Below are 27,855 nucleotides of genomic sequence, written 5' to 3'. Positions count from 1 at the left end.
ATTGCAGCATAAGGTTGTCCCTTTACTCTGAAAAGTCTGCAGAGTGAATAGGCAAATTTTATTATTTTTATTATTATTATATATATTATAAGAAATGAATATTACATATACTGTTTTTTTCCTTTTTATTATTTATTTATTATTATTTATTATAGGCGTGCTAATATATTAATATGTAATTTTGATTTTTAGTATAATATGTAATTTTAGGTAAATGTTTTATTTTATATTATTTCCAAACTAAAAATACAAAAAATCAAAACTTCGTTTGGGGGCAAATAAAATTGATTAGTGTTGTGCGCCCAGAAGCGGAACAAATGTACTCACAACACCAATGAACCGAAATTACACAAAGAGATACCAAGATATTTACGTGGTTCGGAGAGAATAAGTTCCCCTGCATCCACGGGTAGCAACCAATCACTAATAAACCAAAGTGTTACAACTGAATACCTCACTGTCACACTACAAACACTCTCACCAATATATCACTCAACCAATACAATGTGACCCAAAACTCTCTCAAATCCCGACACCACTTGTTAGGAATGGAGGGAGAACTCTCTCGTTATATAGCATTACACAATCAAATCTGTGACTGAGACTAAATCTAATTCAAATAACGGAATCAAATTTAATTCAAATAACCAAATAAAAACATATCGGCAATTTACAACCATTTTCCTTCGGGCTTAAAATTATCCAACAAAATGAACAGACGCAAATATACTCTCTAAGAGAGGAATATCGACGATCGTTTTCCCTTTTTCACTGGATTTTCAGAGCGAACTTTTATATATTAGTCTCGAAAACTTCTTCTGCTTCGATGAAGATGATGGTCTCGAATGGATATGCCGGCGGAGGAAGCAGTAGTTATGGATACGATGGTAGAAATTCGATTAGAAACAAGATTTACAAGCGATTGGAACCTTGTTTGGTGTTACCGCCGCCGAGAGGTAAGCTGCTTGGCGCTATCATTAAGTTCCTCGATGGCGCTATCATCGGAGCTATTCCTGAAGTCACTTGCAGGTTTTTTTCTCTTCCGTTTCTTCGCTATCATTTGTATTTCGATGTAGCTACTTTATTTGAGCTTTTGGCAAAGGAAGGGTTTCTGATAATTTCAGTACCTTATAATTTGACTTTCGATCATGACATTGCTGCGAGACAAGTATTCGAGAGGTTTTAATGGCTGTTTGGATGCCATTTTAGCGTCCGGATTGCTCGATGAAGATGTTTCACATGCTCAACTTGTTAACCTTTCTCTACCGTGGATCATAGGTGAGTCAACTCGTGATTGTTGTCTTCATTTCCACAGGATGAAATGCTGAGGTAATTTCATTTTGTTGTTTATTGGTAGCAATGGCGCGCTTCTGCAAGTACTCACATGGAGCTATCTCGCCGCGAAGATACCTAAGGTTTGGATTCTTACTTTTCTTCTGGTTGTTTTAGTCTTTTAGTTTACTTGTGGAAATGAATTGGACGCAACTGACTAGCTAATCACCGAGATGATAATTTTCTTATCAATTTCAATGGTTGTGTGACATAATAAATATTCTCGTTGTGGAAGGATAATGCTATAATCTCCTTCAACAACAGGCCAGCAATAGAGGCTGTTCCTTACTTTGAGCAGGTAAGGCTGGCATAGATCACTGTTCATATTTTGATGGATTTCATGGTTAGTTTGCGTGGGCTTGTGCATGCTCAAAAGAATCAACTCCTTTTCACTTCTAAGAGCGATCGCTTATGGAAAAGATATCAATTCCAATATCTGAGACAATTTGCATTTTACCTCTGGAGATGTTTGTTTGGATTGTACAAAAGGTGAGAACCTGGTGATTTTCATGATCTTTCTGAATGAACAGGTTTTGGAAATTGAAGTGAAGCATGATCTTGAATTTTCAGTTTGAGGGAAGGTGTTTAATCTTTAGGGGCGCTCGTTCTGAGTGGATCATTTATTTTTTTGGATTCCATGAACCAAAGATAGGACGTAGCGATCATTCACTTCTAGATTTTGAATGATAGCAGTATAATAACCCCTAATTGAAGCTAACTCACTTTGTTCTTGATTTCTTTCATGTATTGGACATGGCATTGAGAATAGATAGACATCAAAGAAGACTGCATAACACGAGCTACTGTATTCCATTTGAGGATATTGATTGAAATGCTGCTCTAATCATTTGAGAATATTGTTTGATGCCGATTCACATTCATCCTTGTCATTTTCATTCGATTCAAATACTACTTGCTACTTGTGCTATAATTTCTTTCTTTCTTGAATCATGCAAAAAATCGTATCCTTGATCTTTGATGCGTTCATGAGGAAACTTCCATTTATTATCCTTGTTTGTATGCAGGGGATGTGTGGAAGATCTTGCTTGATGCTGCTGGAGCTATTGTTCCAGACAGAGATTAATCGAGTAAGTCTTGAATTCTCTGACTAAAATTTGTTGATCAGCTGCCCTCAGTTTTAAACCAGGTAACCCTTAACATTTCACGTCTGCTTCTTTACTTTGTCTCTTGCTCTTTAGAATTGAAGTAGTTAGGAATTACGGATCTTCATAATAGTATGATATTGTCCCCTTTGAGCATAAGCTCTCGTGGCTTTGCTTTGTGCTTCCCAAAAGGCGTGATACCAACATACATGGTATTCCTCACTTGTAAACAATGGTCATTTCCTAAATTAGTTAACGTGTAATTTACTCCCAATATCATGGGTACTGGGTTGACTGAAGAAGAAGCCTGGTTGACTACTACTGCTTTTTTTTTAATGTGATTGGGTTGGGTTGGGTCGGGTTGACTCAGTCCTTTGCCCATTGAAAAATTCAACCCATCTCGAAATGCTATCTAGCCCCGTCCAACCTTTATTATTCAAGTTGGGTTTCGGATTCTTGGTTGACTACACACCCCTACTTGAGGATTTTAAAAATTAAGTGTATCAATACACCTTTTTAAAGTTTTTACATGAAATAGATCCATTAGGTCTCATTTGATAATCATTTAATTTTTTAATTTTTGAGTTTAGAATTGAGTTTTTAAAATCTATGAAAACCAAAATTTTGTTAATGAAAAATAAGTGTTTTTAAAATATATTTTTGTTGAAATTTGGTTAAGAATATATTGTAAAGAAATTGTCAAAATTTTAAAACTTTTTTAAAGACTAAAAAAAGAAAAAGGAAACCGAAACAATTTGAGAGAGGAGAAGGCGGGGAAGAATATGGGAGGGTCGCGGGTGAGATCAGAATCAGATGATCCAATCATTTGTTTCTTTTTCTTTTTCTCTCTCGTTCATTATCGTTTGATCGTTCTGCTATTTGCTTTCTTGGCGATTTCTTCAGTTCCATTACACCTGTTCCTGTGGCTGTGCGGCGCGGCTCCCATGGATTATTGGAAAACGTGGTTGCTCTTCTTCTCTGTCTCTGCCTTTTGCCTTACCCCAATCCGAAGAGCCTTGCGAGTCTATGACCTACGCCATTGCGCCATGAAACACCACATACAAATGCAACAAAGGCACGTTTCCTTTTCCTTGCATCATTTCAATCTCTCTCTCTATTTCTTTTTTCCCTTTTTGTCGGCTCTTCTGATACATGTAGGAGTAAGATTTGTTCTGCGGTTCTTTTTTTTTTCTTTTGCCCTAAATTTTGTTTTCTTATGATTCGCATCATCGTTTTTAGTTCATTTTTATATGAATATGCTTTGTTCTAAATTTAGGATGGTTTCTGCTACTGTTGGAGTCGGTTCTGGGCTTTATTTTTTAGGCTGAAACTCTGTTCATTTTAGTCAATGTAATGTAAAATTTTACAAAGTTGAACCCAAATTCTATGCCCAATGAAAACAATAAGATAAATGGACCAAACTAGTCCCTTAAAAGTACAAAACCGAAGCTGAAACTATGATAAAAACAAAAGAGTATTTAAACTTTGGATAGACTTTTGGAATTTGGTGTCTACTTCCTCGACATTGCAGGAAATGGGATAAAAGTCTGTCTCGGATTTCAGTTCTAAAAAATTGTCTTAACCTTTTGAACTCACAAATTGGGGTTACTTCAAACCTGTATGAAACTCCAATTGCCTTTTCCAATCTGGAATGGACTTTTCAGATCTTCGAATTTAGTGGACTCTTTTCTTTAGGCAACCATTTTAATATCGAGAAATTTTCTTTTCATGTAAACTTGGACTAACTTAGCAAGTTATTGATAATTGATAAACCGCAAGAACCTACTTGCCATGTGGCTACTACTGTCTGGAAGAATAATATTTCCTTAATCACCGGACGTCAGAAACTTCTTACTGCTCACCCTGAATTTTTTACAGATGGATCTGAGAGAAATTTTCTTTTCCTTTTAAGTATGAATTAGTGGTGGTTCACAGAAACTAATTAGCCACTTATTAAGTATTGAGAACAGCAACAAAAACAGGATCAACAAATTATACGACCACTTCATGTAACCGCCTAAACCCGCTAAGAGATATTATCCTGTTTGGACTTTCCTTTTCAGGCTTCCCCTTAAGGTTTTAAAACGCGTTTATTAGGGAGAAGTTTTGACATCCTTACTCTTAGAAGGAATGCTTTGTTCCACCTCTCCAATTGATGTGGGATCTCACAATGCACTTGCTTAGAGGCCCAGCGTCCGGGTTCTGATACCATTTTTAACTGCCCAAGCCCACCGCAAGTAGATATTGTCCATTTTAGCCCGTTACATATAACCATCAGCCTCACGGTTTAAAATCCATCTACCGTAAAGAAGTTTCTACACCTTTTTGAGAATGTTTCGTTTCTTTCTTCAATCAATGTGGGATCTTACACTTATGTGGACATAAGTCTAATTTGAACCTGAAGGAAGAAGAAGGAAATCGAGGAGAAATCCCAGGATATACCAAGGTGGCTCCTGTGATTGCTCATTTTGTTTGGAAAATGGGTCGGCCTTTGTTTCTTCTCCACCTGTTTGCACAGAATCTCAATACAGAAAACCCTATGCAAAATTTAGGTCCGAATCTCAATTTTGATAATAATTTCAAACACTGTGGATACTCGTTCAGCTGTCTGTGACAACAGTTATTCATTTTATTCACTTTCATTCTGGTCCCCATCCTCATATATCTGTCCCACTGTTTCTTTTGCTGCTACTTATCAGGAAGTTCCCAAATCAATTTCATTATCCGAGGAAGAAGGGATCCTAATGGCTTCTGATGTGTTTTGGTCCAATAATGACCCAACTGGAGAGAGCGAAAAAGGCATGCAGCAGGGTGATCTTTTGCAGCAGCAATCGAATTATCAGTGTGCAGAGGATTACCTACAACATCCTGATCTATCCTGGTATGATTTTAACTTTTCTTAATATTAATGAAATTCGAACACAGAGAAAAAAAAAAATATATATATATATTTAGGAGAAAGCATTTTGGATTAATGAATTGATTTTGCAATTTGGATTTGCAGCTTTGACATTGGGGAGATTGAAGATGTCGGCGGAGATTGGTTAGGTTAGCATGATTCTTTGGTTTTATCTCATATCATGCTTTTGAATCATGAGAGAAACATTATCTTTTTCCCAATCAATCAATATATATATATATATGAATCATTAGTATTTTATGAATATTTAGAAGAAGAAGAAGACTACATTCAATGATTTTGAAACCAAGATAGGATCTTTTTATGGATACCGTTCACAGATTTTACAACATACAAACAGAGAAATATTATATTTCCTAAAAAACCAGAAAAAATCTAGTTTACCATATGGCTTAGTTCTTAACAGCCTTCTTTTCCTTCGAAAGAAACTGATTGAGTGGCCGAGTGAGACGAGTGGTGGGTTAGAATTGAAGCGGGTATCTGTCAATGCAATCCAGCCATGGGCTCCTGGCGGGCTTGCGGTTGCGCCTCATTGAGCGCCAAACTAAAGAGTTGCACTTGAACCCAGACCCAAAAGCCAGCTGCCAAATCCGATCCCCTGACTTGACCCTGTCTTTGGCCTCCAAGTAAGCCAATTCGTACCAAATGCTGCTGCTGGAAGTGTTTCCGAATCGGTGAAGTGTCATTCTAGAAGCTTCCATGTTTCTCTCGCTAAGCTCAAGGTTCCTCTGTAACTCATTCAATACTCCTTTGCTGGCTGCATGCACACAGAAGTGTTCGAATGCTTGCTTGTAATCTGGAATGTATGGCTTCTTTGTGTTCGGTACTCCACTGCCGCCGCCGGAGGAGAAGAATTGCCTCCAGACTAGAGCTGCGAAGAAGAGGAGCTGCTCGGAGAAGGGCAAAACGAGAGGTCCCAGGGTTGTGATGTTGGTTTTGAGAGCTTCGCCTCCGATTTCCATTAGGTCTTTGCTGACTTTTAGGCCTTTGAATCCTTGCTCGTCTTCTTCCTGGTAAACACACCTGCCACCCACCATGGAACATTAAAGATCAAAAGCAGTTGACTGTTTAGTTATTTCATACCTAAAAAGGAACGAAACTACGACATCGCTGATAGCATTAACTATTGATTTTATAGTACATCAATTACCACTAAACTATATTAATATTGGTAGATTGATTTACAAATATCTTAGTGATGAACACTGAAAAAATGACTATCAAAACAATGATTTAAAATTAATTGACCTAAAATTACTTCGTAACATACGAAGAAACTTTTTTTTGTTATGATTAACAGAATTTTCTTTTAATGTAATGCAACTACACAATTTATCATCGATAATACTTGAAAAAAAAGAGAAGTATAAATAATTCCTTGAATACTGTATATAGAACAAATGATTCTATTTAAAGATAACTTTTTTAACATTAGATGTATGGAATATATCAAATGATAATTAAAATTTTTAAATAAGATTTTTTTTTGTCACCCCTAATCAAATACTCTAAGACATAAATATTTCATGTTGGCAGTTGGATGATATAATGGACCTGAAAGAATACAGCTAGACAACATAAAAAGCCAATGAACCTAATAACAATTCTTGTTGGCAGTTGAAAGATGTCATCGGCCTGTAAATATACAGCCATATGACAAAATAAAAGTCCATTGACATTTAAGGCAACCACTGTTATATGGACCAAAAAAAACAGTGTGATTTTTACTATTTAAATATAATATTTTTATTACATTTGAAAGGAAACATTATATCTAAAAAATAAAACTAATAGCATTTTTGGCCCTCAACTCTTATTAGAAATAATAATTTAGTTTTTAAACCTTAATTTGTAACAATTTAATTTCTATAACTTTGTAAAAATTTTAGCACATAATCTATAATCTATAATATGTAACCATTTAATTTTAATACTTTAAAATTTGTAACAACAGAAGTATTGTTAAAATTTAATGGGTATAAAACTATAAAGATTAAATCATTATTATAAAAATTGACATCAAATTTTTTTAGGAACTTTTACAAATTTTAAAATGTAGAAACTAAAATATTTCATATTAAAATTTATTTACTCAATTGTTACAAATTTAAAACCACCAAATTACTATTTCAACAAAAAATAATTTTTATTAAACTTTAAAAATATTTTTTTTGGAAAATATGCTTTAAATATATATATGTTAAAATTAAACTCTTTACTTCCTTTTCAAAGTTAAATGAAATGAAATTATTTAACAAAACAAGTAGGAAAGAAAAGTGATCCCATTTCTTACGCCTTCCCTTCTGAACGCAAATAAAACTGAAAAAGACAACAAAGGGAAAACGAAAATGGAAAAGGAAGTACCTGAAGCTGCGATCATCAGCACCTTTGTGTGTACGAACGACGTGTTCGAGGCGGTACTTGGCACGGCGGTAGTCACGGCGGCGATTAGACAGGAGCACGGCAGAGCAGCCCATACGAAAATAGCAATTAGGAATAAGCATAGACCTGTCACGACCTTGGTACCAGTTATATCCTACAACCTCCGTACTAACGACGACGGCGTAATTATTAGGGTTAGACTGAAGCATATCGCGAGCCAAATCGATTGCAATAACACCGGCACTACATCCCATTCCGCCAAGGTTGTAACTCAAAATATTTCCCCTCATCTTGTAGTGGTTGATGATCATAGCTGAGAGAGACGGCGTCGGATTGAAGATCGAGCAATTGACGACAAGAACTCCGACGTCCTTTGTACGAATACGAGCCTTCTCAAAAAGCTCGTCGAGAGCGCCGAACATGACGGCGGATGCCTCCGCTCGGCCTTCTTTCATAGTGGCACAGTTATCGGCGGACGCGATCACCGATTTTGGAATGTAGGTTTCATCGCCGATTCCCGATGACTCTAAAATCCTCTTCTGGAACTCTAGGCTTCCTTCGTCGAACTTGCCCGATTTTCGTGCTAGCTCTATGAATTCCTCCTTTGATACCTGTAAAATGCCAAGATTTTTTTAAAACAATTTCTAACACATGATTCTATTTAATTCTCATAAATTTATTGTTTATATTTTAAATTCTCAGGTTCCAAAATTCTACAAAATGTATTCTCAACTCTTATCCTCATCGAACGATTTCTACATTGCATGCATCATCACGCTGTTAGCTATAACTACACTCATAAATTAAAGCATCTTATTTCCTTTTTATGTAATGAAATTTAATTTAAATTTTAAAAAGAATTATTATAATTGATGGATGGACAATTTTCATCAAGTACTTTTACAAATACGTAAAATTTCTAAATCAAAAGTAATTTACATGCTGACATTAAATAGTATTAATTAATAGGGCGAAATATCTGTTAAATTTAACACAAACAATAATAGCAGCTAACAATACTAATGTAATTTAAAAAGAAAAAGTGAAAGCTATCTATATATATTTTCCACCTAAAAAACACAAAATTAAGCAAAATATGCAAATAAAAGAACAATTGAGTACACACCTACCAATGATAGTCCTCTACTTGATGTGCCGTAGTTTTAGCGGCTAAAAAGTTTTAGTAGGAGCAATCAAAATATATCGCATCATAAGAAATTCATTTTGTTATGAAAACAAAGTTAAAGAAACACGACTTATTAATTTAGTTACAAACCAAACCAAATCGAAGCATATTGTGCAGTTCTCAAGAATGTTCAAATCCTTCACCACATTAAACAATAATCAATCAAAAGAAAAGAGATAGAGAGAAACGAAATCGAAAAGGAACTAACCTTGAAATCATCGGAAGGGTGAAAGCATGAAAAATCGATAAGATAGATAGATCTAGGGCGCGACATGAAGTAAACAGAGAGAGTGAAGACGAAGACAGCGAAGAAGGAAAGAACAGTTGCGAGATCGTAGCGAGCATCTTCCCAAAGCTTCCGCCAAATCTCCTCACGGCTAAGGCTTCCGACCTCGGCACTGAAGACGAGTACAAGGACTGGAACAGTAGCGAGATAAATGGCGTGGTTGATCAAATAATGGTAGCCTAATTTGACGTACTTGAGATTGACAGAGTGGAGAAAGTCCGGGAGACGGCGGCGGACTCTGACGGAGAAGGTGAGGGAGCCGGCGTTGGGGCCGGAGGATTCAATGCCGCGATTGACGATCTCGGTAGACAGAAGGTCTTGTTCGTTAGCCATGAGAAGAGCGTGAAAGTTCGTGAAAGAGAGAGATGGATTTGGGATTTTTGAGAGAGAGAATATAAAGAGGGAAAATGAAAAGAGGCGGGTGGGAATTAGTTATTGCTAACACCAACTCGGCGCCAAAGCAGTTGGGACGCATTCAACTCCCATTAATTCTACATTACTTCCCAACTCTTTTCTTTCCCCCCACCTTTTATATTTTAAATAAAATTTGTATTTATAACTTAATTAATTGAAATTTTTATTTTAAATAAAAATAATTAGAAATTCAAATCGATTGAATTAAAAAATATACATATATATATATAATTTTATAAAACAAAACCTCATTTCAATGAAAGTACTTAATGCCACTAAATGAACGTTCATAAAGAGAAAATTTATTACTAGTAGCCTAAACATGACCTAAAATCACATCGTGTCGATGTTTCTTATGTTTATGAGTTCACCATGGTGAATCATTATCTTCTCGGTAAATAAAATTTCTATCTTAAAAGAAATAATCATCAACATCCCTACTTGGTTGATATTTCTATCGACACTGACATCCACCCTCCACTTACTCGAATAGTTTATTCGATAGGTCCGAGGAAGGTCTTCAACCAAAAGCAAAGCAAACCACTAAGAATTTCTCAGCCACACTTCATAACTTGTTAGCTACTTAACAATGCATCAATAATTTCTCAAAAGGTCAATGTTCAGAGTAAAGTTTCAAAGAGAAAAAAAAAAAAGGACTGAATTTAAAGCCAACCAGATATCTACCACACACTTACTCAGATAGTTAGTTCGTATAATGGCCGCCTTCACGGTTTGACAAACAAATTCTATGCATTCAATTTTGTCAACCAACGACAGTTGTGACCAGATGGACAATGAGTAAACTCATAAACACTATGTATTTAACCTCATTGTTATGAGTTAGGACACATTTTGTATGGCAAGAAATGCACCAAGAAACAAGTTTATCCACTTAATGTATTGCCATATATGCATCGTGTTGAGGATGGTTGGGAGGGAGTCCCACTTCGACTAATTAAGGGATTGATCGTGGGTTCATAAGTAAGGAACAGTATCTCCATTGGTACGAAGCTTTCTAAGGAAACCAAAAGCAAAGTCGTGAGAGTTTAGGTTCAAAGTGGACAATATCATACCATACATAGAGGTCCGTGATTCCTAACACATCTATCCGTACATTCTTTCAAGTACTTGATGATCATCCGGGAATTAGCTTAACAAATATATGGCAAACAGCCTAGATGATTTGTTTCTTCATTTGTCTAGTAAATAAACAGCATATATAAGAAACAGGACCACGGACCTTTCGGGTTGTTTCGACGCAGTAAATAGTCTGGAAAATTGCAGCCATCTTACAGCACTGTTTATGGAAGGTTTTGTTGGTTTTGTTCTTTCTGACTCGTGACTGTGGATGGCCGCATCTTTAGCTTAATGGTTGAATAATCTTACACTAACAGGTCAAAGAAGATCTTTAGAACGGATCCTGTTCAAATTGTAACAGGTAAGAGATCTTGCCACAACCCATTGCGCCAAGGAAGAGGAAAAACCGTTTGAGAGAGCCTTTTCTATGCTGGAACGGCCCAGCTCTATATTGGCCCTGCCCTATCCCGGCCCAGCTCTATCAGAGAGAAGAGAAACAGGACAGTCTACACGGTTGATCAATTGTTAGGAATCACGGACCTCCGTGATGGTATGATATTGTCCACTTTGAACATAAGCTCTCGTAGATTTCTTACTTATAAATCCATAATCATCCTCTACTAGCCAACGTGGGACTCCCCCCAACAATCCTCCCCTAAAGTCTATGTAGCCCTCGAACAGCCTCCCCTTAAGAGGCTCGACTCCTTTCTCTGGAGCCCTCGAACAAATTTACACCCTTTGTTCGACACATGAGTCACTTTTAACTACGCCTTCAAGGCTAGCAATTTCTTTGTTCTACATTTGAGGATTCTATTGACGTGACTAAATTAAGGGCATGACTCTGGTACCATGTTAGAAATCACGAACCTCCACAATAGCATGATATTGTCCACTTTGAGCATAAGCTCTCACGGGTTTGCTTTTGGTTTCCCCAAAAATCCTCATACCAATTGAGATGCATTTCTTACTTATAAACCCCCTGACCATCTTCTAAATTAGCCAACGTGGGACGCCCTCCCAACAATCCTCAACCCAAATTATAATTTTGAATAGAAAACCAATCCAAAGTACTCAATAATCTCACCAACATATTAAACCGATTAATTTTAGGACTTCTGTACAATACTTCACCTCACAAAGAAATGAACCCAATTCATTCTGATAATCAGTAAGAAAAAAACCTGAATGTCGAGATATTTATGTGGCAGATCCAACAACAAACAGGAAATAGCTATCAGCTATGATATGCATCTTCCCTCACTTGAGGATCCATTTCGCAGACATGACATGCAGCTCCATCCTCTGGTCACTAAATGACTCTGCAAGCAATTTGAGGAGTGAGGATCAAACAACCCATTTATACCTGTCAGAAAATCATTGCAAGTCCGAAATAAAACATCAATTATGTCAGTTTGACAGCATTGTCTTTGCATATGCATGACGAACTGAACAAATCCAAAGATTAGTAATTTGAACCTATATATAGATCTGTTCATTCTGCAAATCAAGTCATCCAAAACAATTACTTTCAATGCTGACTTAATATAGTACGTTATATCTTGTGCTTTGGATGGTGGATCACGTTCGAGATCTTGCACATGAATACAAACTACTCATCCATCAAGTAGTTTTTGAAAATCTAACACTGAGTTTACTTCATATTACCATTTATGGAAACTTCATAAAAGATTACAGAATTAACATACCTCAAGCAACAGTGAGATTTTTGGGAGAAATGTTCACTTCATGGTTCTGATCAAATGCAAGTCCTGCTGCTGGAGGGCCGAGCGTAACGTTGATAGAGCATAAGTTATCTGTTAGTATGATAAGATACATAGATTGTTTCCAAATAGAACCGAACTGTTGGTTTCTTTCCTCCAGAAATCAATAAAGAAGATAGATTAAATTGATGCTCATGAAGATGCGGAATCCTTCTACCCACTGACAAGATCCCTAGTTTCCATTTCAGTTGTATTGGCATCTAATGCAGCCTCCTCTGAACAATCAGTATCCTCCATATCCTGCTCAGAGTCATACTCAGCCAAAGCCAAACTGTTGTCCTCCATTTCAGAAGTGTCGTCAAAAGTTTTAATCCTTTTTCGCTTTCCTCTATAACCAGCGAGGCTCAAAACCTTCTCCTTCCAAAGAACCAAAGGGCATTTATCAATCAACTCCGGCCCTTCATAAGCTTCTGTCAAGAAAACACTAAATCTTTTACCCCTCTCTGAAACATAGAATATCCCAACATGCTTCAAAAGAAGTCTCATTAGCTTCTGAGGCATCACAAGTTCCCGCCTAAAGTGGGTAAGGTGATCAGTAACTAGTCTCTTCTCCATGGTGAAGTTAAGCAACTCGTGCATAACAGCAACAGCCCTTTTATCAAATTCTAGTGAGCCAGCTTTTAGCTCCCTTGCATCGGCATATGGAGATAAATAAGACCTTTTCTGGAAGTGATCAATTTTCCCTCCATATCTATACATCTTCTTGTAATTGGAAGGAAATTTCAAGGGAAAAGGAAGTGAAAGCAAACCTGGGGTATGAGTTGCAGTGCTCTCAGTCACACCCATCAACTTCTTCTCCAGCTCTGTTATAGCCCAGGCAGGATTCCAAGAAACAAGCTCCAAGTATTCACGTTCATCTTCACACTTCACCAACTTAAATAGTTCAGGGTAATCATTCACCCATTTGGCTCGAAAATCAATTGGAAGCCCAAAATCTCTTCTGAAATGAGCAATCTTGTCCACCGGAAGCCGCTTATTCACTGACATCATCAAAAACCTGGTAACATACTCGGCAGCCTTGTCAGCGTGTTGTTCAATTATCGTCTCCTCCTCTTCCATCAAATCTTCGGCTTGTTTAGTCATTCCACACCACAATATGCCCCTCTGATCCTTGTACAGTTCAAACAGTTTAGGGGATTTTCGAATGAAGTCCGCGATCTTGTGCGGTTTCGGGAGATTGATTTGTCTCCGATATTGCTCTAAATTCCTAACTGGAATTATCATCTCAGGCTCTTGCTTGAGGGTTTCGATCAAGAAGAGTACCTTGTAAGCTACCTTCCATTTTTCCGTCGCGATTTCAAGAGCTTGCACCCTCTTCAAGCGGCTTCTATCTTGAACGCGTTTACTGCTTGTCATCGACCGGATTTGTGACCACGACGACCACAAGTCCACAAAACGATGTCTGCATACATAATTTGCAAACTCGTTCAAGCAAAAAAATGGAAGATGACGAGAAGAATTCACATTGTACCCATTCGAGACCAAGGCCTTCGAAGAATTGGCAATCCGAACAGCCATAAACATGGATGAAGTCTGCCAATGCAACGTCCCTCCCAAAGTGTTTGAGAAAATGCCGAAGAGAGAAGGGCGATTGCTTTAGCAACCAGTAACGGCGGCTTCGCGCCTTAAGTTCGATTCGACAGGGCGAGTAAGGAATGTTCGCAAAAGGCCGAGTAGTAAAGGCCCATTTGAGACATGGGCCTCAACTCTTCACTACGGCCTGCTTGAATTGAATTCAATAGTGACGTCACTCCTAGGAATATTGCCCTTTGCCTTTAAATTTCTTCCACATTTGGTCCCATAAAAACATTATAGTTTTATTATATATAAATGATAAAATGTTAATACTGGATGATGAAACTCCCACCTCCGCTAATTTAAGGAAATGATCATGAGTTTATAAACAAATAATACTATCTTCATTAATATAAGGCCTTTTGGGAAAGTCCAAAGCAAAGACATGAGAGATTATACTCAAAGTGGACAATATCATATCACTGTGGAGAGTCGTGTTCGTCTAACATGGTATCAGAGTCATGCCCTGAACTTAGTCGTGCCAATAGATTGGTAAATCCTCAACCCTATCCATAATTTTAAAACGTGTCTATTATGGAGAGGGTTAACCCTACTCTGACTAGTATCTCGCACCGTCTGATGACTAACTCTAATACCATTTGTAAACCTACTGTTAACATTGTTCGTTTTAGCCCATTACGTATTGTTGTCTGACTTTCGTTTTAAAAAACATCTCTAGAGAGAAATTTTCACACGCTTATAAAGAATGTTTCATTTCCCTCTCCAACCAAAAAATAATTTTACAATTCACTCTCTTATGAACCTAACGTTCTCGTTGGTGCACTGGCCCGCACATAAATCCTAAATCCTAAACTCTACGCCCTAAATCACATCGAGTATGCTTTTGATTTTTAAAGTTTAGGGCGATTTTTTGTTTTAATTTTGAAATTGTGGGATAAAAACAGAAATGTCCTGAAAATTGAAAGGGTCAAACTTATAATAATGGGTCCGGGTCCCGTCTTAGTTGGACTTAAATTTTGATCGCCGCAACGCAAAATAGCTGCGCGGCTTGGTCGTCGCTGCCATTTTCATATTTGGACTGTTGACACTCCAAATTAAGCACGAGTTTTTATTTTATTTTATTTTATTTTATTTTATTTTATTTACACTTCACCACCTCTTCTCTTTTAATAATATTACAACAACCATTTCCACGTCATCCATTACCCTTCTTCCTTTTTCAGAACCGTCACGCCTTTTCTTCATTTTTGGCACCGTCAAAGTCCAAAGTCCTTCATCAAATTGACATATATATATATATATATACATAATAGAATAAAATAGAATAATTTGAAATTTATTGTCGACATGTCAATATATATATATAATTTAATTTAATAGAATGATTTGAAATTTTGTTCGACCTGTCACTATATTCATTACTATTTTTCGTAAACGAGTATTAAACATTAATTTTAGAAATTAATTAATATTTTTTATATTTTTTTAAACATTGTAGCACACGAAGATTATTTAATATAAATAGATATAGTTGTTCACTTCTATTTAAAAATATATATAAATAAGAGATTTAAATTAAGCTACCAAAAACTAAAATAAACGAAAAAATCAATGAAAAAACGAGTCTTTTAGAGTTGATTTTACCTATTGAAATAGCGGTTTATTTATTCCGTAACTTTATATTTTTAAGGTTATAGTTGACTCTCAGTAAATATATATAAAAATAAAGAGTAATATAAATATACGTATTGATTTAATCAGAAAATAAAAATAATTTATTATTAATTTTAAAACTTTTTTTAATCAGATAAATATGGATGGATAACGATATTTCAGAATATTAATATTTTATTTATTTATTTTATTGACATAATAATTTAAATAAAAACAAATAAATTGAAAACATTTAATATGATGGTTATTTTTAAAACTCACGTGGTAATTTAAATCATTGTTCCGCGTTTCTGTTTACGCCATTGTCGTCTTCTTCCTTGAGCTCTCTCTCTACTCAAAATCTACTCGTTTTGTCCATTTCCTATTTAAACTCCAAAATCCTCTCCCCTTTTTAACTATCTTCAAATTGCCCTTACCTAGCTACCGAACCTGAACTCGAACCCGAACCTGTCTTAGGCTCGGATTGGGTAATGGAGGACCGTCGTAGCTCGGGCAATGAAACGGACGACAAGTCGGATCAGAATCTAAAGTACAAAGGCGTTAGAAAGAGAAAATGGGGGAAATGGGTGTCAGAAATTCGGCTACCCAATAGCCGTGACCGAATTTGGTTGGGTTCTTATGACAAACCCGAACAGGCGGCGCGTGCTTTCGACGCGGCTCAGTTCTGTCTGCGTGGTCCCCGCGCGAAGTTTAATTTTCCTGACAGTCCACCGGAGATTGAAGGTGGGGACCGACTTACGGCTCAGGAGATTCAGGCCGCGGCTGCCAAGTTTGCGGGCGAGCACGGTGGAGACGAAGGAGGTGATGGGTATTGTAATGATGAAGCTGTGGCGGGGGAATATTCTTGTGGGGCGGTTGATGGCGGAGACGGGGGCGGCGGTTGGCCGGTTTGGGACTTGTTGGACGGTGGTTCGGGATTGGGGTTTGATAATATTATGGGTGGGAACGCAATGATTTGTGATGAAGATATTAGTTTTGGGGTGGAAGAACATATGGAGGAGGATGAGTTTGGTGATGGTGGAGGCTATTTTTATCACGAGCCTAATTTCCTATGGAACTTTGATGATCATTAACCCTATATTGCCCTTCAAACGAAAATAAAAAGATGCCTATAAGCTAGGGTTGGGTCATTGGCAAAATTTAGCTTTTATGTATAATATTACACCAAAACTAAATTCAAATATACCAAGATTATAATTTTTAAAAAAAAAAATCACGTAAACCTGTGTGTTCATAAAATTTTGGGTCCACTTCCACTAGTGAGACGATAGTTGCATTTTGTCATATTCGAGTTAAGTCAAGATGGTCACCGTAGTCGTAGTAGTGTGATGTGTGTTATTTTTATGTTTAAATCGAATTAAAGTAGCTGTAACATGAGAGATAAATTAATATACAAAATTATTAAATAAATGGTAGATCACTTTGGATGATGAAAGTCCCACCTCGGCTAATTTAGAAAATGATCACGAGTTTATAAACAAAGAATATCCGCTTATATTCAAGATGGACGATATCAGATATTGACATTTTTTTTTTTTTTTTTGTGAGTAATTCTTGGTAAGTCTCTTGGACTTTGAATACACAATTATCAAGGAAAAAAAAGGTTTATTGGTTAAAAAAACACTTTTTGTTATTAAATTAAGCACAATTTAATTATTAAATTTTTGTTGGTAGTGATTTATTTAATTAATTTTAATTTTATAACAATTTAGTATCTAAGTTTTTGCATGTAACGATTTAATTTTTATGATGAAAATTTTCATCAAGTATCAAATTTTATCATATAATGACTTAGTTTATTAGTAAAATGACTAAATTGATATTTTTATAAAAGTTGATAATTAAAAGTTGTTTTTTTTTAATACAAAATAATAGTAAAACAAGTCACTATTTTTAAAATGAAATTATTAGAAGTAGATTAGGATACAAACAGTTGGATTTTGTCATTGGTTAAAATTATAACTTTTGGTTTTTAAAAAATTTGTAATATTATCTTTATATTTTATAAATATTTAAAAACTATTACTATAAGAATGTAAAATTAAGACTTGGAATAGGTGTTAATAACCTAAAGTGAAAATTGGAACTCGAGGACTGCACCGTCTTAGATTTTCCATCTAAAATTAATTTCTTTCTTAAAATATTTAGAAATTCGGCCAATTATTGTCATAAATTCTCAATTTTTCAGTCATGTGGAGAAATTTGACCAGTAATTGATTTGACCATTGACAATGATATTAATTTCCCTTTTGAAAAAAAGTCCATGTGCACGTGTCAACAAACATTTTTTTTGTTTTTTCGATAATAATATAAAATACTATAAATTATTTTTCAGTTTTATTAATTTACATTTTAAACAATTTTTCGTTAAATAATATTAACTTATAAATAATATAAAAATCAAAGAGACCCTGTCACAACATTAGTTATTCAATTGAATATCAAGGGATTTTTCATTTTCCTTTCTAAACTATCAATTTAACAATAACTCAATTAATAAAAAATATCAAGTTACCTCGACGAAAGAGGACCAAATAGTATTCGATAGGAAGTCATCTTCGCGACACAATTACGACCATTAGGTGCCAACAATATTGGCATGGTTGGCAAGACAAACCTTGTAAAGCAGAAGCAGTTTACTATAATCAGATGGGTATCTAAAATGGCTATCTAAAAGAGGGTCAATAGTGGTTAAATTGTTGAACTTACGTGAATCTGCAGATTTGATTCAGCCGGAGCCACAAACAGTTCTACTGAGCCCATTTCATTTATGCAGCGGTTGGAGAACGTGAGAGAACCATCCATTGGGAGTGTGGTGAACAAATCAAGATGACAAAAGCGAGATCATGGCACGGGCTGAGTCAGGTCCATGATTATTCACACTTGGTATTATGTTTACAGGAGAGACAAGCTTTACAAAATCCTTCAGTTCTGAGAAGCTGCTATGCTCACTATATGGCACTTCGTATCTGTATAAAACATAAACACAGCTCTTGTTTGATGGTTAAGACTTGAATATGAAGACCAATTCAAGTTAGTTATCAAATCTATCTTTGCTGAAATGAAGCAGCAGAGAAGTTTTTAAGCATTCAATAGTAGAGTTAAAAGATGTAAATTTGTAACAGTCCAAACCCACCGATAACAGATATTGTCCTCTCAAGATTTTAAAACGCGTCCGTTAGAGAGAGGTTTCCACGTCCTTAATAAAGAATCTTTTGTTCTCTCTCCAACCGACTCTCCAACCGACGTGGGGATCTCACAAAACTTCGCATCCGTTAGAGAGAGGTTTCCACATCCTTAATAAGGAATCTTTTGTTCTCTCTCCAACCGACTTTGTTCTCTCTCCAACCGACGTGGGATCTCACAAAACTAGACCAAATAACGAAGAGATTACCTTATAATTGTACCTTGCTGCGACCTTCTTCCAGGAGATTTCTTCTTTCCTTTTGAAAGTGCCCAGCCGGTGGGAGAGAAAGCAACTATAAGACTGAATCGACTCTGAATGCAACAAAATCAACCAATTAGTAATTAGATGCAATGGAAATCGGTAGGTGAATTGCAATAATTTGAAACATGCAAATGGGGATACTATAAATCCTACTAAAACGAGAATTTTATTGCTATACTCACTGCATATTGATTTGATAAATGCTTCAGTCGCTTGAAGCTCGCAAGTGTCCACAGAGGTACGACATGTATGTGACTTTCCCGTTCATTCACTGTAAACCACTGCATGTCCTCCGCTGAGAACCCCAAGCATTTCAAAATGCGTAACTTTGCTGAACTTACATACACCTTCTTGCGCAGAACGCGGGCAACTTCCAAAAAAAGTTGTTCCTTTCCTGTTAGGAATAGCTGAAGATATTTAGTAGTCCGTGCCACCTTTTAAAACAAATTTAGAAACAGAAAGAGAAGCCATAAGTATATCCCATGACCAACAACATGAAGAAAAAAAAATGCAGGCCATGAAGTCACAGCACGAAGTTAAAGCTAAGACTGAAATTTAAAGCCAAATTTTACCGATGGTATAACATCCAATCAGGAAAAGGGTTTTAGGGTTGAAAGCTTCAGCTTGAATGGCATCAATTACAAACTGTATAACGGTCTCCTGCTTTGGGAAATCATACTGCAGCAAGTAATCCAATAAAGCGAATTAAATGGTAATCACAAATCATAAGAAATGGAAAAAACAGCACTACACTTGTAGAGGCCCGTGGGGACCTTTGGAACATGGGCAGAAGTACAAGGAACATTATATGTAGATGGATACGTCTGATAATGTGTGTGTGTGTTGAAGAAGAAGAGAAACAATTTCATTGATAAGTGAAATAACAGGGTAAAGATCTCCAAAACAAGCAATAAAATTTGAGTCCACATAAACTCAAGGATGGGGTTTTAGTTGAGCAATTGCATCAATAACTGTTCGGCCTTTACAGAAATATTGGACAGTCTCCATTTACTCAACGCTATGACCATATACATGCTGATTTGCAGACTCCCACCTAAGATTAATGACTTTGACTTCAGACTCGAAGCACAGTTTTGCATCAAACATTATGATTCTAAGCCTTACTTTAGCTAATAATTCTTTTGAGACGAGAATCAAAATACTTCTAAATATGTCAGTAACCAAAGTAAAAAAGCTAACCCCATTCCCCAATAATAGAGTTACCTGTGGATCACAATACGTGGTATCAAGGATCAGAGTATGGATACGACATGTTTGAAAAACCGACAAGCTTCCCATTTGCTCGCAATATCGGAAGTCCCCTGTATGTAGAACAGCCTGCATGACGGAAGAAAAGTTGATCACCAAATAGTATATGAAAAGGGATGATGAGTGATTAGAATAAAAAAGGTAATTTGGACCACACCTTACCACTGGGTGGTTCAAAGAGTATGATTATTGAACCAGGGCAATGATTAGCATCAAAACAGGTTACATCTGTTCCCGCAATGTTAATTGTTTGGTTGAGAGGTAAAACTTGTAACCTTTCCCATGGGATTCCAATCTTCATATTTACCAGCTTTGCCGTAATAGGCGAACAATAAATCATTCCATGACGAAATGACTTTGTTAAACCTTGATAATCTGCATAAAGATCACATTTGATGTCGGAGAAAAAAAAAACGATTCTGTTAACAAAAATTTGGACATTTCCTATCCCTTTAACACATTAAGACTTGCAGCTTTAAATTTGTGGGTAGAAAAATGAAAATATCCATCTCAAAGTTGTTGCAAACATTAAGGAATCGAATGGCGATATGTGACCAGAAATATAAAGATCTAACAAGCTAACCTCATTAATCCGTTGCAATGAGACACATGAGTAATACTCAAAATGTATAGTACAACACAGACACGCGACAACCAAGTTTAAAAAGCTATATCCTTCATGCATATGATAATATTCAAAAAACAATTTCATAGAAGTTGGAAATATGGTAAATGCATAGGCAAATTAATGGTAGAAACTTGTTTCATAGTTTATGAAGAAAACCCAAACTAATTAAACGAACAAATCAACGTCTTATAAAAGATATTATTTTTAAAATAAAATAAAAATTTGACAAAATATCCTCTACTCAAGATAGCAAGCCCTTATTCTTCTGTACATCTTTTATTATGTGAACAGCTAATCATAACATGACTACAGATATTTGAACACGTGCAAGATGTATTCAAAATTATAAATCACCTAATACTCGACAAAATAGACATGTGTCAAAATGTAAAAGCATCTTATGTGAGTAGCTCGCGAAGACACCAGGCATATTAGAATGTATGATGAGAAAAGGGTCATAGATACACTACTCAAAATAAAGTTTTCATGCTTCATATTTTAACCATATACATCATGACAGAGAGAAAAGAAACAAAGAAATAAAGGTTATTTAACAAATCTAAATTCTGCACATGGTAAATGTAAGTTTAGCCTGATTATTGAAAAAAATTATGGAGAAAGCAACATGTTTCACACACATACTCAAACAAAGTAGAGAAATACCGATTATGTTGGATTTCTTCAGCAAATTTCCATTTAATACTAAGAAGTGACCGCCTCAGACTAAAATGCAACAGTGAAAAAGAAAGAACTAATTTCAACTTACGATCCATGTGAAAGTGAGTAAGAAACCAATGGGAACAGTCTCCTCTAAGATGTCGAAAAGCATCCTGCAGATATAACAATATGTAGCACTTAACAATGGAATTTGTCATAACCATTCTTTTAACAAGAAGTAGTAATATCGAAATGTATTGAACAGGAATAAAGACGATCTCCATAAAGACATTATTTTCTTTCTCACCCAAAGGCCATGTTAATCCAATACATACAATTCCTATATATATATATATAGATATATCAACGAATAAAGCATTAACGGACAACAAACAACTGGTCATCAAATTAGAATTACTCACCACTCTAAATGGTGTCCCTGGTATACAACTCCAGACTGGAACATTCCCAAGCTTCTCATTTCTAACATTTCTCTTTGCAGTTTTACTTTTATCTTTGTTAAGAGAGTCAGGTAACTTTTTTCCCACATCTCTCTGACCAGTAGAAATGCTGCATGCATTCTTCTTATTAGTGGCAAAGCCTGGGAAATAATCAGTAATCAACTTGTTCGTAGGTGTTCTATTAGTTCCATTGGTTGATCCTTCACACCCATCTGAACCATCGTTACTATGTTGCCCAGTACCAGAAGGGGCATGTGTATTCGTGCAAGTTTCAACTGCAGAAGATTCTTTTTTGAGTTCGGACAAAGCACGTGTGATCTTCCTTCGGGGGCCAAGTGCAGTAATACCCACATTATTGAGATCCTTCAAAGTAGAGATTAGCAAAAATCAGTGTCCAAAAACAAAGAGATTGATAGAGTGAATTGGAGAATGCTCACCCAAAAAGGAAGGGGAATTTTTTTTTTTTTTTATATATTTAGATGAACTTTATCATGAATCCATTTCTTACGATGAATGAATGACTATCATGAAGTAGCAATTAGCTGCTTATGACAAAATAAATTAACCATGCAGAACATCTCAGGGACAACAATTCATACAATAAACCTTGAAGAAGCACACCTCATCAGTCAACCACTGTAATGTTTCCCAATCGATCTCCTCTCTAACAAAAATATCTTCATATTTCGATAAACCGAGATCATGCAACCATTTGAGAACAGTTGAAAATCTGGAATTATCAGCATATTGTTGAGGCCCTGAAGCTTGCTTTTTATCAGGGGTGTGAGCAGTCTGCACGTGAAATTTCAGATTCAAAATTATCAAGACATGGACATATGATAGCTCATAGTGTAATCCATTTCCAATAAACAAGCCTTAAGTGACAAAATATAAACGTTTAAGCTGAAGTTTGCAAAAACCCCATCCCATAAGTTCCCACTAGTAGCAAGCAGATAGAAAAATGGCAGGGAAATACTGAAGCAAGAAGAAATTTACATCACGGATAGGAGCATCGTTCAGCAAAGGATTTTGTATAGGCACCCAATAGCATTAATTTCAAAATTATAAAGAAGAACAAAAACCAAAAAACAGTTCAGACTTGTAAAGTGGATAAAGTCATATAGACTCACAGTTTGAGCTTGGGCGTCCTCTTTGTCAATACAATCATTTGTGTGTACAAGACGTTGCTCGTCGCTAAGATCAGAAATATCAACTCCACAAAGAGGACATTGAATCAGATCTTCATCCACTGGAAAATATGATTCCTCAGTACCAAATCCCACTCCACTAATACGGTCTTCCTCATCCAGTTGCGAATGCAGATTAAGCAACAAGTCTAGCTCCTTATCCGACTCAAAATCATCACTGCTCTCCTTGTCAACTCCACTGCCACTGACTCCAACATCGCAATCTACTCTCGAATTCATCAACCTAGATTCAATCGAATTGAGTAAGTAGCCCCCCTTTACCTTCGACCCCTTACATTCATCCGTACCACCAGAAAAATCACCATCCCCATCAAATATCTCCTCTACCGAGTTTGCATCATGAGTTTCGTAACTGCAGCCAACCATGCTCGGCTGTATCAAATCCAAACTGCAACCCAAATCCATTTCCGACGCACCGAATACTTCACCATCATCCAAAGCAGCAGCGACATCGTGTCTATCAAAATTTGGCTTAAATCCGACATCGCAATGTGTTATAGAGGGAATGTTTACCTGTCCAGTGGCCGTCGGAGCAGAACGCTTCGGCCTCTTGGAAGCGCGAATGTGGAGCGATAAGTCGGAGGTCGTTAAGGGTTTTTGCGAGGTTGAAAATCGCGATGAGAGAACTGTCTGAGTGGAAGGAAGAAGATCGTCGTCATCGCCAGCATTAGTAGGTGTGTGGAATTGAGGTAACTGGGATGCAGAGGACTGGTGACGGCGGTGGACGGCGGCGTTGACGGGGGGCATGAGAACTGAGCAACAATCTACGAAGACTAAATTGAACTGAGGGCGAAGGAAGATGGAACCAGAGAGGGTTGTGGAAATCGAGTATTTTGAATTGGTGGCGCAGAGGAAGTGGAGGGAAATTTGGATTTAGAGCCAATTTTGCAGATGGCTTCTCTTGGACGCTTCAACACTTGAAAGCAAGGATCCGCCGCGGAGATGGACCAACCCGCCTTCTAATTTATAAATTAAATTTTAAAAAATGTCAAATAATTGTACATTTATTTTTATAATTTTATGAAATTTTAAATCTAACATTTTTATAATCTACAAATCCTGTTTCATAACTCCATAATGTCTATGGATGGAGAAGAAAAATGAAAACAGGAGATGATCGTGTTGAATGACCAGTAACCGAGAATTGAGATAGTTAGTCCAAAGAACAAACACAAATAATTTGAACTTGATAGTCGATACTACCAGTAATCGCCACACGAACAAATTCCATTCCTAAAGTGATGGAATCTGTTCGCATCTCTAAGAACGATCTCCCTCTGAGTGAGCTTCGATATGCACTTTATAGCACTATGACAATCACCACAAACCCTCAAGTTCTTTATCACACGAATGGTTGCCGTGGGAGGCATACTGATTAGACCGAAAGCTAATGCCAGTTTCTCACTATGATAGTACAGCGCACGTTCTTTTTCCTCTTCTTCAACGTCAAGCAACATAAAGTCTGTGTCTGGGACGTAAGATCCTTCCTCTCGTATTCTTTTCATCAGATCCTCAACTTTCTCGTATATCAAATCAGCTTGCGGGTGTGATCTATCGTCAACCACGAACAAATGCACTTTATTTTTCACGTCGATCCAGCTAAAACCCGGGTCCTTCTTAACATTCTTCAGCTTCATCATGTTTCTAGCATCAGTAACATCATCCCATTGTCTGGAAGCAGCATAAATGTTCGATAAGAGGACATAAGCTGAGGGATCGGATGGATCCAAGGCTAGGAGTTTATCAGCAACACGTTTTGCTGTTTCTGTATCTCCTTTAGTCCTGCAAGCACCAAGCAACGCCCTATACATCGAGGCAGAAGCTTCGAATGGCATCGATGCTATTACACGTTCGGCCTCTTGAATGCGTCCTGCCCGACCAAGCGCATCCACCAGACACGAGTAATGCTCGATCTCAGGTACGATCCCATATGTTTCGAGCATTGCGTCGAAGTATTTGTAGGCTTCAGAGAACAAACCAGAATGGCTACAAGCAGAGAGAACGCCAATGAAAGTAACTTTGTCAGGTTGAATACCACTTGATTGCATACTTTTGAAAAGATTCAAAGCTTCATCAGCATTGCCATGTTGGGCTAAGCCTAATAACATGGCATTCCAGAAGGCAACTTTCCTGACATCCATCGTCCCAAATATACGATAGGCATCTCGAACGCTTCCACATTTGCAATACATGTCGACTAGGGAAGTACCAACAAAATGGTCGAAAGAATAATCGAGCTTAATCACGTTAGCATGAATCTGTTTCCCTTGTTCGAGAGCGGTTAGACAAGAACTCGCTTTGACAAGGGTAGCTAAGGTATATTCATCCGGTTGAACTCCAGACACCCTCATTAAATGGTACACAGCAAGAGCACGATCCTCGTCGCCATTGTCGACGTATCCCGAGATCATAGTCGTCCAAGCAACATCATCAGGTCTGCTAATTTCACCAAACAATTCACGAGCATTTGGCATGTCTCCACACTTGATGTACATATCCAAAACACCACTACTGACCCATAAATCATTGCTGAATCCAAGCTTGATTGCATAGGCTTGAAGTTGTTTCCCTACCTCCAAATTGATCAAGCAACCAGAAGCTTTAATGGCAGTAGCCAGAGTGATTTCATCAATCAGCAGCCCCATTTCATGCATCAGATTCAAAAGTTCCAATGCCTTTCTACTTTTGTTACTCTTTATATACCCAAACATCAAGGCATTCCAAGAAGCTAAATCAAAATCATATTTGTTACGCAACAGAAACTCAGCCTCGTCCACTTTCCCGCTCTTCGAGTACACGTCGATAAGTGCTGTCGATACAAAACTGTCGTTAACAACGCCGCATTTTATGGCATAGCCATGAACCTGTGAGCTGAGAGTGTAATACTCTCCTTCATCACCTGTGGAGCAAGCTCTCAAAAGACTTGCCAAGGTAAATTGATCTGGTCTCATGTCATTGCGCAATAAATCTATGAACGTGCTGATCGCCTCCATTTCGAGATTATTCTGCGCATAACTCGATATCATCGTGTTCCACGAGATTAGATCCAAGTTTGGTGAGTTGATGAACATCTTTTCTGCAGCATAAACGACCCCGGCCTTCGAGTACATGTTCATGAGACTATTCGAAACAGAAACTACTGAATCATAGTCTGTTTTTATAACAAGCGAGTGAATTTGTTCGCCCAAGTCGAGATCGTCCGTGCCGACAACTGCAGATAAAACAATGACTAATGTTACACTATCATAACCCACTGTTGATCTGAACAGGCTCTTGAAACAATCAATGGCTGCTAAATTTTGGCCTGCTTGTAGATACTCAGACAACTTCTTGTTCCAAGAAAATACATCCGAACCGTCTTCGAACCGAAACATCTTCATTGCATAGGCCTTAACCTGCTCCTTGTACCTCTTTCTGAGATCAGAAACACCATTCTTACTGCCATTGAGAACACGATGCACGCTTGAGAAATCAGGAAGAAACCCACTTTGATGAAGCTCGGAGAAGAACTGAAGAGCTTCGTCTTCTAAACCATTGTCAGCATAAGCCTTGAGCATTACATTCCACAACACAGAATCCCTTTCAGGCATTTCGTCAAACAGTAAGCGGGCTTCACCAACCAGGCCATATTTGCAGTATATATTCACAAGAGCCCCTGAAACAAACAGGTCCAATTCCAATCCGATCTTAGCAGCGTATCCATGAATAGCCTCAGATACCTGGATGAAGCCAGACAGCACACACAGCTTCAACAATGGCGCCAATGTAAGTCGAGTTGCTGAAAAACCAGACTCGCGTAGAAGCCGAAAGAGGCGAAAGCCCTCGAGTAACTTCTCGAAACTAGAATCAGCAGAGTGGGCGTAGGCAGCCAAAATGGAGTTCCATGTAACGAGATCACGGTCGGAACTTTGATCAAACACCTGGCGGGCGGAACACAGAGAGCCACATTTGAAATACATTGTTATGAGATTGTTGGTCAGAAACCGGTCTGGAAGGTCGCCGGAGGTTACGATACATCCATGAGCTCGTTTCCCGAGCTTCAAGTCGGCCTTGACAATGGCGGAGCGGAGAAGAGAGAACCATTGAGAAGAGGAAGAAGGCGACGACGAAGGTGACAGAGAGGAGAATTGGGGATAGGCGAAACTCGTACGAGAGGAAATGGAGGATACTTTGAGATTGGCTCGCAAAAGCATTTTCTAAGCGCATCCTAATCAATTCCCTCCAAACGTCAAAATCCAGGAAATTTGTTTGATGAACATTCCGCCATTGCAGCTCAATCGTCTTGCTGTGATTAAAAAGTCGAAACTCCGATATTTGAGAGGGTGAAGCTCCATTTATAATCGAATTTCTTGAAGATGAAATGATTTCAGTTCTTAAGTTGTACTTAGATTCGGAATTCCAGACTGACAAACTGATTCAAAACGTAATTTTTGATGAACTACATGATAATATAAATCGATCCGAACAGATTCATTCATCTGAGAATAAGAAAA

General features: G+C 37.2%; 6 protein-coding genes across 12 annotated transcripts; 2 read left to right on the top strand and 4 right to left on the bottom strand.

Moving 5' to 3' along the window:
• The first annotated feature begins 685 nt into the window (after window positions 1–685).
• LOC111796698 (uncharacterized) lies at window positions 686–5,590 on the top strand. 6 transcript variants are annotated; one of them, XM_087124622.1, is made up of 8 exons: window positions 687–1,029; window positions 1,210–1,278; window positions 1,358–1,415; window positions 1,597–1,630; window positions 2,358–2,420; window positions 3,339–3,510; window positions 5,135–5,316; window positions 5,440–5,590. In XM_087124622.1, the coding sequence occupies exons 1-6, from the start codon at window positions 846–848 to the stop codon at window positions 3,483–3,485; spliced, it is 555 nt and encodes a 184-aa protein (XP_086980748.1). In that variant the 5' UTR covers window positions 687–845; the 3' UTR covers window positions 3,486–3,510; window positions 5,135–5,316; window positions 5,440–5,590. The 6 variants fall into 6 exon arrangements, with proteins under 6 accessions (XP_086980751.1, XP_086980750.1, XP_086980749.1 ...); XM_087124626.1 differs by having other exon boundaries at window positions 891–1,029; window positions 1,125–1,278; XM_087124625.1 differs by lacking the exons at window positions 5,135–5,316; window positions 5,440–5,590 and adding an exon at window positions 1,733–1,821 and having other exon boundaries at window positions 686–1,029; window positions 3,339–3,426.
• A 39-nt stretch (window positions 5,591–5,629) lies between these two features.
• LOC111796697 (3-ketoacyl-CoA synthase 10) lies at window positions 5,630–9,594 on the bottom strand. The gene is made up of 3 exons (XM_023679438.2): window positions 9,132–9,594; window positions 7,720–8,348; window positions 5,630–6,378 (listed from the first exon to the last, which is right to left on the bottom strand). The coding sequence occupies exons 1-3, from the start codon at window positions 9,540–9,542 to the stop codon at window positions 5,817–5,819; spliced, it is 1,602 nt and encodes a 533-aa protein (XP_023535206.2). The 5' UTR covers window positions 9,543–9,594; the 3' UTR covers window positions 5,630–5,816.
• A 2,186-nt stretch (window positions 9,595–11,780) lies between these two features.
• On the bottom strand, window positions 11,781–14,105 carry LOC111796452 (Ubiquitin carboxyl-terminal hydrolase family protein). Of its 2 annotated transcripts, XM_023679059.2 has the most exons (3): window positions 13,953–14,104; window positions 12,407–13,883; window positions 11,781–12,063 (listed from the first exon to the last, which is right to left on the bottom strand). In XM_023679059.2, the coding sequence occupies exons 1-2, from the start codon at window positions 14,003–14,005 to the stop codon at window positions 12,635–12,637; spliced, it is 1,302 nt and encodes a 433-aa protein (XP_023534827.1). In that variant the 5' UTR covers window positions 14,006–14,104; the 3' UTR covers window positions 11,781–12,063; window positions 12,407–12,634. The 2 variants fall into 2 exon arrangements, with proteins under 2 accessions (XP_023534827.1, XP_023534823.1); XM_023679055.2 differs by having other exon boundaries at window positions 12,407–14,105.
• A 1,996-nt stretch (window positions 14,106–16,101) lies between these two features.
• Window positions 16,102–16,795, top strand: LOC111797736 (uncharacterized). Its single transcript, XM_023680846.2, has one exon. It carries the CDS (start codon window positions 16,162–16,164, stop codon window positions 16,762–16,764), a length of 603 nt encoding a protein of 200 aa, XP_023536614.1. The 5' UTR covers window positions 16,102–16,161; the 3' UTR covers window positions 16,765–16,795.
• A 1,307-nt stretch (window positions 16,796–18,102) lies between these two features.
• LOC111797749 (uncharacterized) lies at window positions 18,103–24,368 on the bottom strand. The gene is made up of 11 exons (XM_023680871.2): window positions 23,285–24,368; window positions 22,776–22,946; window positions 22,116–22,517; window positions 21,803–21,866; window positions 20,566–20,783; window positions 20,364–20,477; window positions 19,712–19,817; window positions 19,322–19,533; window positions 19,086–19,189; window positions 18,401–18,660; window positions 18,103–18,308 (listed from the first exon to the last, which is right to left on the bottom strand). Exons 1-10 carry the CDS (start codon window positions 24,107–24,109, stop codon window positions 18,516–18,518), a joined length of 2,361 nt encoding a protein of 786 aa, XP_023536639.2. The 5' UTR covers window positions 24,110–24,368; the 3' UTR covers window positions 18,103–18,308; window positions 18,401–18,515.
• A 116-nt stretch (window positions 24,369–24,484) lies between these two features.
• LOC147792135 (Tetratricopeptide repeat (TPR)-like superfamily protein) lies at window positions 24,485–27,738 on the bottom strand. Its single transcript, XM_087124667.1, has one exon. The coding sequence runs from the start codon at window positions 27,553–27,555 to the stop codon at window positions 24,562–24,564; it is 2,994 nt and encodes a 997-aa protein (XP_086980793.1). The 5' UTR covers window positions 27,556–27,738; the 3' UTR covers window positions 24,485–24,561.
• Window positions 27,739–27,855: the final 117 nt, after the last annotated feature.

Source organism: Cucurbita pepo, chromosome 6 (assembly GCF_057944985.1).
Source record: "Cucurbita pepo subsp. pepo isolate OVF chromosome 6, ASM5794498v1, whole genome shotgun sequence".
NCBI classification, from domain to species: Eukaryota; Viridiplantae; Streptophyta; class Magnoliopsida; order Cucurbitales; family Cucurbitaceae; genus Cucurbita; species Cucurbita pepo.
Note: the sequence above shows the minus strand (reverse complement) of the source record. Positions and strands in the feature narration are given on the sequence as shown.